The sequence below is a fragment of the Triticum dicoccoides genome, chromosome 3B (genome assembly GCF_002162155.2).
Source record: "Triticum dicoccoides isolate Atlit2015 ecotype Zavitan chromosome 3B, WEW_v2.0, whole genome shotgun sequence".
In the NCBI taxonomy this organism is placed as follows: Eukaryota; Viridiplantae; Streptophyta; class Magnoliopsida; order Poales; family Poaceae; genus Triticum; species Triticum dicoccoides.
In genome coordinates, this window is record NC_041385.1 from 702,759,176 (window position 1) to 702,767,868 (window position 8,693).

The 8,693-nt window shown below is 46.0% G+C and overlaps 1 protein-coding gene and 1 non-coding gene across 2 annotated transcripts; one reads left to right on the forward strand and one right to left on the reverse strand.

Annotated features, from left to right (window-relative positions):
• Positions 1–4,973: 4,973 nt before the first annotated feature.
• Positions 4,974–5,055, reverse strand: TRNAS-CGA. Its single transcript has one exon. It is a non-coding gene; the product is annotated as a tRNA-Ser (tRNA).
• Positions 5,056–5,175: 120 nt separating this feature from the next.
• Positions 5,176–7,790, forward strand: LOC119277981 (ribosomal lysine N-methyltransferase 3-like). The gene is made up of 6 exons (XM_037559337.1): positions 5,176–5,227; positions 5,311–5,683; positions 6,014–6,210; positions 6,336–6,562; positions 6,651–6,715; positions 6,886–7,790. Exons 1-6 carry the CDS (start codon positions 5,208–5,210, stop codon positions 7,558–7,560), a joined length of 1,557 nt encoding a protein of 518 aa, XP_037415234.1. The 5' UTR covers positions 5,176–5,207; the 3' UTR covers positions 7,561–7,790.
• The last annotated feature ends 903 nt before the right edge of the window (positions 7,791–8,693 follow it).

Here is an 8,693-nt window from a genome sequence, read left to right on the forward strand (position 1 = left end):
ATTCAGAAACAGTAAGATACTACGGTACGGTGAACTAACAACATGGATCTAGCCGCAGTTCAAAACTATCAGGCACACATATGTATATTCAACTGGAAGAACAGAAGAAGGAACACACAAGAACTGATGAACGGCGATGAACATAGATGAACTTGAAACCCTAATGGAGATCTAGGGTCACAGGGAAGCGAACTTACCAGGGTCACACGGCGGAGGAAGAACGCGGCAGGGTCTCTGGAACAAACAGGGTGATGCAGCGGCCTTGGTCGGTGCAGATTCGAAGATCGACGGCGGCGGCGGCGCTGGGATTTCTTCCGGTCGCGGAGGAGAAGAAGAGAAGAAAGGGGAGAAAATGAAAGTACCCGTCGGGTGTATTTATAACAAGGCAGGGAGATAAGTGACAGGCGCGAGAATCGAGGAGTCCAAAGCGGCAAGTGGCACGGTTGTCGCCTCGATTTTCGGGATGGCATTAAAAAAGGGAATCTTTTTTATTTTTTGCAGAAATAACGTCATGATAATCTGTTGCTGTATCCAGAGGATGACGTCACGGCAGTTTAACAAAGTTTATAAAAGAAGGCATCATGGCGGTTTACGAGAAATGAAGGAAGGCATTCACAGGATTCTGCTAAGTGTCAAAGATTAACATGAACATGTTCAAATCAATCTGGGGCCTAATGTTGGGGATATAACTACTGAGTATAAACCGCCCCAGGAGGGGGCCGGTTTATACTCAACCATATTGAAGCCCACGAAGACCCGGAAGGTGGCGCTTTACTATGAAGCTTAGAGGCCCAGAGCCCAAAGGCGGATCAGGGCCCATAGTGGTAAACTGCCATAATCATATAGCTTGTATTGTAAGATAAGGAAAGGAGAGACCGAGCCGAACACTTGTATGAGTCGGCCTCGGGACTCTGTAAACCGGCTGGGCGTCAACCCGTGTATATAAGGGGACGACCCGGCGGCGGTTCAGGGACAAGAAACAACAACTCGAGAGCCAGGCATAGCGTGTTTTGCTCCCTGGTTATCGAGATCCCTATAATTCCATCACAACTAGACGTAGGCCTTTACCTTCATCGAAGGGGCCGAACTAGTATAACACTCCCGTGTCACTTGTCCAGTTTAACCCCTTCAAGCTAACCCGTTGCGATGGCTCCACGACTAAGTCCTTTCACAAGGACATCTGACGTGATAATTCCACGACATCGTGCCAACGGGCTTTGTTTTTGTTTTGGATAGAAATATAGTAAGGAACATCAGTGTAAAAAAGCCTATGCACCTCCTTACAATCCATCTGGGAGAGCACGGTGAAATTTTAACAGAAGATGTTGTCCAAGCATTGGAGTTGTTGAGTGAACCCGAAACATTGGAATGCTGTCAGATCTCGGCTCATGCAGTTTCTGGGCTTGATAATGCTGAAACGATTTGCATCCGAGCTTTGGTGGGCAACCAGGTCATGTTAGCACTCATGGATTCGGGCAGTAGTCACAGCTTTGTGGATCAAAACTTTACCAAGCGTGCTTCATTGGACTTGGTTGTTGTTCCATCAATGAAAGTTACTGTTGCGAATGGTCAAGCTATGGAATCCAAGTTTCAGGCCCCGAATTTGAGTTGGTGGGCACAGGTTCACACTTTTGAAACACCAATGTGAGTACTCCAGCTAGGAGCATATGATGTTGTCTTGGGGATGGATTGGCTGAAGTGTCACAGTTCGATGACTTGTGATTGGGAGGGAAAATCGTTACAGTTTGCACATGGTGATGCTATGGTTTCCCTTCAAGGTGTTCTGCTTGTTTCCCCTATGCAATTGCAACTGATATCAATAAAGCAACTGGACAAAGATCTGCATGGCGATGATGTTTGGGCTATGGCAGTGGTTGATCCTTCTTCCGGTGATGCAGTTTCTAAGTCGGGCTCGCATCCAGCCGATCTTGTTGCAGTTTTGACAGAATTCCAAGATGTGTTCGAAACTCCAACTGGCCTACCTCCACACATAGTGTATGATCATGCAATTACCTTGGAAGTGGGTCATAATCCTCCTAACTCTCGGCCTTATCGATACTCACCACAACAGAAAGATGAGATTGAACGACAAGTGGCAGATATGCTCAAGGCAAGGATTGGGAAACCCAGCATGAGCCCATACGCCTCTTCAGTACTTCTGGTTAAGAAAAAAGATGGTAGCTGGCGTTTCTGCGTGGATTATCGCAAACTCAACGCCATCACTGTGAAGAACAAATTCCCTCTTCCTATTGTCGACGAATTACTCGATGAACTAGCAGGATCAAAGTTTTTCTCCAAGCAAGACCTCTAGGGAAGGTTATCACCAAATCCGTATGCATGAACCAAATGAGGAGAAGATTGCATTCAAGACACATTTAGGACACTTCCAATTTCGTGTTATGCCGTTTGGGGTGACCAATGGACCACCTACGTTTCAGTGCTTAATGAACAATTTTAGCTCCAGCTAATCGCAAGTATGTCATCATGTTTCTCGATGACATTCTAGTTTTCAGTACCACTTGGGAGGAACATTTGGAGCATCTCTGTTGGGTACTGCAGACCTTGCGTGAGCATCAGTTGTTTGTGAAGCTTTCCAAATGCCCTTTTTCTCAGAAAAAAAATTCAACACTTGGCCCATGTGATTTCTTCAGAAGGTGTGGCTACAGATCCAGAAAAGACTCGGGCTATGGAACAATGGCCCCAGCCTACCAATGCTACTGAACTACGGGGATTCCTTGGATTGACAGGTTACTATCAGAAATTTGTCCAGAATCATGGAACTATGGCCAAACCCTTGACTCAATTGCTGACAAAGAAGGGCTTTCTATGGACTGAACAAGCTACTATAGCTTTTCAAACCCCGAAAACAGCTATGACCAGTGCTCCAGTGTTAGCCTTGCCAGATTTCAGTAAACCTTTTGTTGTGGAAACAGATGCTTCATCCACAGGCATTGGTGCTATTCTCTCCCAGGACAATCATCCCATTGCTTATCTTAGTAGAGCCTTGGGTGTTAAAAATCAAACTATCAGTTTATGAAAAGGAATTTTTACCTATCATAATGGCGATTGACAAGTGGCGGCCATATCTCTAGCGAGGTATCTTTACCATTATCACTGATTGTGCCATTTAGAGGATCAATAACTGACCTCGTATCTGTAACGTAAAGCTATGGCCAAAATGGTGGGTCTCCAGTTCCAGTTCCGCTATCGCAAGGGTTCTAACAATAATGTTGCTGATGCACTATCTCGTGTTCGTCAGGTGTATACTATTTCTGCCATCTCTGTGTGTCAACCCATTTGGATGCAGGAGGTGCTCAATGCTTATCAAACTGATTATGTGGCCATGGAGTTATTTGCGAAGTTGGTTGTACACAGTCCTGATGAACATGGTCATTCACTGGACCAAGGACTGATTCGCTACAATGGTCACCTCTGGATACCCAACAACTCCGCCTTACAAACCAAATTGATTAGCACTTTGCATTCTAGCGCAGTTGGAGGTCATTCTGGGGTCAGGGCTACCTACTGGCGGGTGTCCAACCTTTTTCATTGGGTAGGCCTAAAGAAACAGGTGGCGGACTGGGTTCAACAATGCCAAGTTTGTCAGCAGGCAAAACATGAAAGAACAGTACCTGGTGGTCTGCTTCAACCCCTCCCAGTTCCTGACCACCCATGGAAATGCATAACCATGAATTTCATTGATGGGTTACCCAAGTCAGAGGGAGTTGAGGTGATTTTGGTGGTGGTCGATCATTTTACCAAGTACGCCCATTTCCTTCCTCTGAAACATCCGCATACATCACAGTCTGTGGCAACTGTGCGTTGATACTATTGTTCGTCTTCATGGCGTGCCGGCCTCCATTGTCTCCGATCGTGATAAAGTTTTTACTAGCAGTTTCAGGAAGAAATTGTTCACGGAAATTGGCACTAAACTCTGTTACACTACAACCTACCACCCACAAACGGATGGCCAATCGGAGCGTGTAAACCAACGCTTAGAGCAGTATCTCCGGTGTGTTGTTCATGACAGTCCAGCTCGATGGAAGCGCTGGTTACCAATGGCTGAATTTTGGTACAATTCCTCGTATCACACCTCACTCAGGAACACCCCGTTCAAGACTCTGTATGGTATGGATCTTAATTTTGGTACTATGCCAATTGATGTTGGTGATCTTCCTACATCTCTTGCGGAATTGGCAGCCGATCGTGAGGATTTTTTGGCTATGTTGCGTGAGAATTTACTGCGTGCTCAACAACGAATCAAGTCGCAAGCAGATAAACATCGTCAAGATCGAGAGTTTGCAGTGAGTGAGGAGGTTTTACTCAAGTTACAGCCCTATGCACAATCATCCTTGGTCAAACTTCCATGCCGCAAGTTAGGTCTCAAATATTTTGGGCAATTCAGAGTTACTGCACAGCTGGGTGTTGCTGCTTATCGTCTGGATTTGCCCGATACAAGTCCGATTCATCCTGTGTTTCACGTTTCGCAACTAAAACCCTTCACTGCCAACTACTGTGTAAGAAACCGGACAACTTTGAAGAATAGAAGCGTATGAATCAATCTCTCCCTTGTGATGTGTTTCTCTCCCCTTTCTCTGCAATCTCTTTCTGTTCGTCCCTTTCTCTCTCAAATTCCTGTGAGATCCTCCTTGGGTCCTCAAAACCATGGACGGCTTCCTGTAGTCCTCTTCCAATGCATTGATGCTTAAATGAGGTGTTTAAGTTCATTAAAAATCTTAGCAACTAATCTTTCAATGATAGATGTTTAGATTTTGTAGCTAAGTTTCTCTTATTTAATTGTTTAACACTCAAACTCTTTCATGCATTGGTTAGTAGCCATTCTGTGCTTTTAACAATGCGACTCTATTTTTGATAATGAATGAAATGCCATGGATGGCTTCCCTTAGAAAAGATAAGACACGGGCTTCGACAATGATGCATACCATTTAGACAAAAAACCAAAAAAAAAAAAGCGTCGACAGCAGGATTCGAACCTGCGCAGGCAAAGCCCAACAGATTTCGAGTCTGTCTCCTTAACCACTCGGACATATCGACTACTTTGTCTCTTTCATTTCTCTTTTCTTAATAACTTAGACGTTTACAACTTAGTGAAAACCTAATTTTTTTTTCCCAGTTAAATTCGGCCTTCGTCCCCCCCTCGTTTGTCTAGAAAACCTCCGCGACAGCTGACCTGCGCCGCCGCCGCCATGGACGCCGCCACCGGAAGGTAAGAAATCCTTTGCGGCAATCCTCATATTCCAGCGTACGACCTGGACCACCCTCATGCCGTTCCCCACCTTGTCCACGCAGCCGCCTCCGCGCCTTCGAGAGCTGGATGCGGGAGCACGGCGTCGTCTGCAGCGACGCGCTCCGCCTCGACGCCAGCGAGGCCGGCGGCGTCTACGTGCGCGCGCTCGCCGCGCTCCGGGAGGGCGACGTCGTTGCCACCATCCCGCGCCGCGCGTGCCTGACGCCGCGCACGTCCGGGGCCGCGGCGGCCATCAAGGACGCGCAGCTCGGTGGCACGCTCGCTCTCGCCGTCGCCGTCATGTACGAGCGCGCGCGGGGCGCCGATTCGCCGTGGTACGACTACCTCCGCCTGATCCCGGACTGCGAGCCCGTGCCGCTCGTCTGGCCCGAGGACGAGGCCGCGCGCCTTCTCGCCGGCACCGAGCTCGATAAGGTGAAACCTTCTCCTGTAGTAAGTCGCGGTGCTTATGTATCTAGCCTGTGATTGATGTTGCAATGCAGTAAATTCTGTGAATTTTGCGTTTAGGGAGTGGATTCCTCTATGATATAGGAGTACTATCTTGCACTAGTTTGGTTGGTTTGAGTTGCCTGAAACTGTGGCTTTGTTTGCTCAAATTATTTGTACCGTGAGCTAATTGGACAGTGTTTAATGATGTATTCCACCATACTGTGAAATCTTACCAACCAAATTTATCATACCATGTTTCATATCGATCTTGTCCAAGCATAGAGATTTCTCTAAAAACGGCAAATTTCTAGGCAGACAGTGAAGCAAGACAGGGAATTCCTTTGTGAGGATTGGAAAGAATGTATCGAGCCACTCATTTCTTCTGGAGAATTGGGGGTCAAGCCAGATGATCTTAGCCTGGAGAAATATTTTGCGGCTAAAAGTCTTCTTTCATCAAGGTCCTTCCGTATAGATAAATATCATGGTTCTGGAATGGTTCCCCTGGCTGACCTGTAAGCTACAATCTACCTATGTAATTTATTCATTTTACTTGCTAATGTTGCAAATGCTGCATTAGTTACATAGTAGTGGTGTGAATATTAACATGGATATGTGCCCTTCACTGTATTTGCTTCAGTTTTAATCACAAGACTGATGGCGAACATGTTCACTTCACTAAGTCAGACGCCTCAGACTCTGATGAGGAAGAAGATGGTGATAATCAAAGCAATACAGACTCAGATGAAGAAGGTGACGATGATCAAAACAATGTAGAATTAGTTGAAGAAGAAGATGGCGATGATCAAAGCAATGCTTCTGCTGATGAACAGTCAACTGTTGAAAATTCCACCGCCAATCCTTCAGGTTATTTTCATTGACATGCACATTATAACTTGTAAAAACTTGTAATTGATTGATGAAGAATTTTGCTAATGATTATTTTTGTACTTAGGTGAAGGATATAACGATGAAGATTTGGAAATGATTATTGTGAGAGAAGCCAATCCAGGGGATGAGGTAGTGCACAGCTGCTAACTTGCCATTGATTTTGCGGTCAAGTGATTGATTTATTTTGTTGTTTTGGGTCTCCATTAGGTTCGTGTATCAATGCAATCACTGTTCTCTGTTGCAATGGAACAATACCATACTAATAATGCAACTTCTTTTCTTCTCTCTTTGGACTCTAGGTTTATAATACATATGGTACCATGGGAAATGCTGCTTTGCTTCATCGGTATGGTTTTACAGAACTCGACAACCCATACGACATTGTCAACATCGAGTTGACACTGGTTACTAAGTGGTGCTCGTCCAAGTACTCCCATCGATATGCAAAAGCAAGGGTATCACTATGGCATAAGCTGGGCTATTCAGGCTGCACCAGCGAAGATGCCGAGTACTTTGAGATCTCATACGATGGAGAGCCCCAGCTTGAATTTGTGATCCTCCTTTACATTATCTTCTTGGAGCCTGAAGTTTATGACAAGTTGGTCTGCATAGCTGAGGATCTGGTTGGTGATGATGACCAGGACGATGAGCAGGATACCATTGACAGTTTTGCTAAGGTTGTCAAAGTAACAAGACCCGCCAAAAACGGGGTCGAAAAACTGCCTGATGTGAAGAAGCTACTGCAGAGTGAGAGCATTGGCTCTGCACTTGCATCCATTGCTGACACCCGGGAGAGCCTCTATGGTTCCAGCACTCTAAAAGATGACGAGGAGAAGCTCAGAACATGCTCTCCCGTCGGTGAAAGGAACCTTTACCATTCCCTGGTGCTGCGGGTGAGCGAGAGGAAGATACTTGGCAGATTGAGGAAACATGCGTCTAGTTGGTTTAAGACCAAGAAGAGGAAGCATATCTAGTGTTCAAATTTTCTGGTCAGCAAGCAGCTGTAACTCTTTTGCCTTGTGAAATGGGTGGATATGTTAGATTCTGAAATGATAGGGCCAGTTGAATTTACATCTGGCATTTGTTACTCTTCCTGTAATGGTGTGACTTAGCTCATTTTCATTTCTCCCCTTCTGAAGTTCAGATCATTTGAAGATGCATCCTCGGAGTTTAAGTAGTTGAGACATGCCAGTTTGTGATGCTATGATTACCTTCATTTAAGCGTATGTTCATTCGATTCTTTTTAGTGGCTTTGTTATGTTATTGCTTACACAAACTCACGAGTCCGAGAACATGACCAGCGAACCAGACAGTGGCTACTACAAAGGCCACCACAACATACTTTGGACAGGCCCATCCATTAATAAATAAGACAAGAAGAAGAAGAATAAGAGTTTGTTTTGCACGCAACTATACAATTATAAAAAGGTGTTACCCTCCCAGCATCAGTTAACCCAATTTTTTCACGCCCGCAGTAACCAAAGCCTAGCTTGGCTCTTAATAGCCCCTAAAATAATTGGCGGCGGTATTGATTTGTGATGGAAGATACGAGCATTCCTCTTATTTCCAATAGTCCAACAAATGTTTTGCTTCCCTCCGGTGTTGCCGCCGGTCCACCTGGTCTCGGGTGGCCCTAGGGCCATAGAGGCATATGGTGGATCCCGGCCTTCACTGGGGGAGGGACCTTGCTCCATTTTAGGTGTTTTTATGAGTTCGTTTAAGGTTTTGTGTCCCAGTCAAGAAGATGAGGCGATGACGGCTCCCTGGATATGGAATAAGGTTCTCCCCGCCTAGCCTCAGTTTCGGTGATGGGTCTAGCATCGTCGAAGGGCGCGTGGAGGTGTGTTCGCGGTAGATCTCGCAATATTCGTCGGTGCTGGTCTCCGGTGGATCTGCTTGGATCCATTCGTTGTTCGTGCGTCAACATGTAGGATACATTTGATCTATACTTCTCTTCATTGGCGGCGGTTGCTTTTCTGGCGCGCTTGTGACGATGAATCCCGACTATCCACTACAACAAGTTCGTCCTGGCTTAAGTGAGGGGAGGAGCGATGACGGCGGCACGCTTTCGGCTTGCTTCAGTGCTTTTAGTCGTCGCTAGATGGTC

Coding starts and splice junctions, on each gene's coding strand:
- LOC119277981 (XM_037559337.1), top strand. CDS start 5,208: ATGGACGCCGCCACCGGAAG. Junction 5,228..5,310: donor ATGGACGCCGCCACCGGAAG/GTAAGAAATCCT, acceptor TTGTCCACGCAG/CCGCCTCCGCGCCTTCGAGA. Junction 6,716..6,885: donor AAGCCAATCCAGGGGATGAG/GTAGTGCACAGC, acceptor TTTGGACTCTAG/GTTTATAATACATATGGTAC.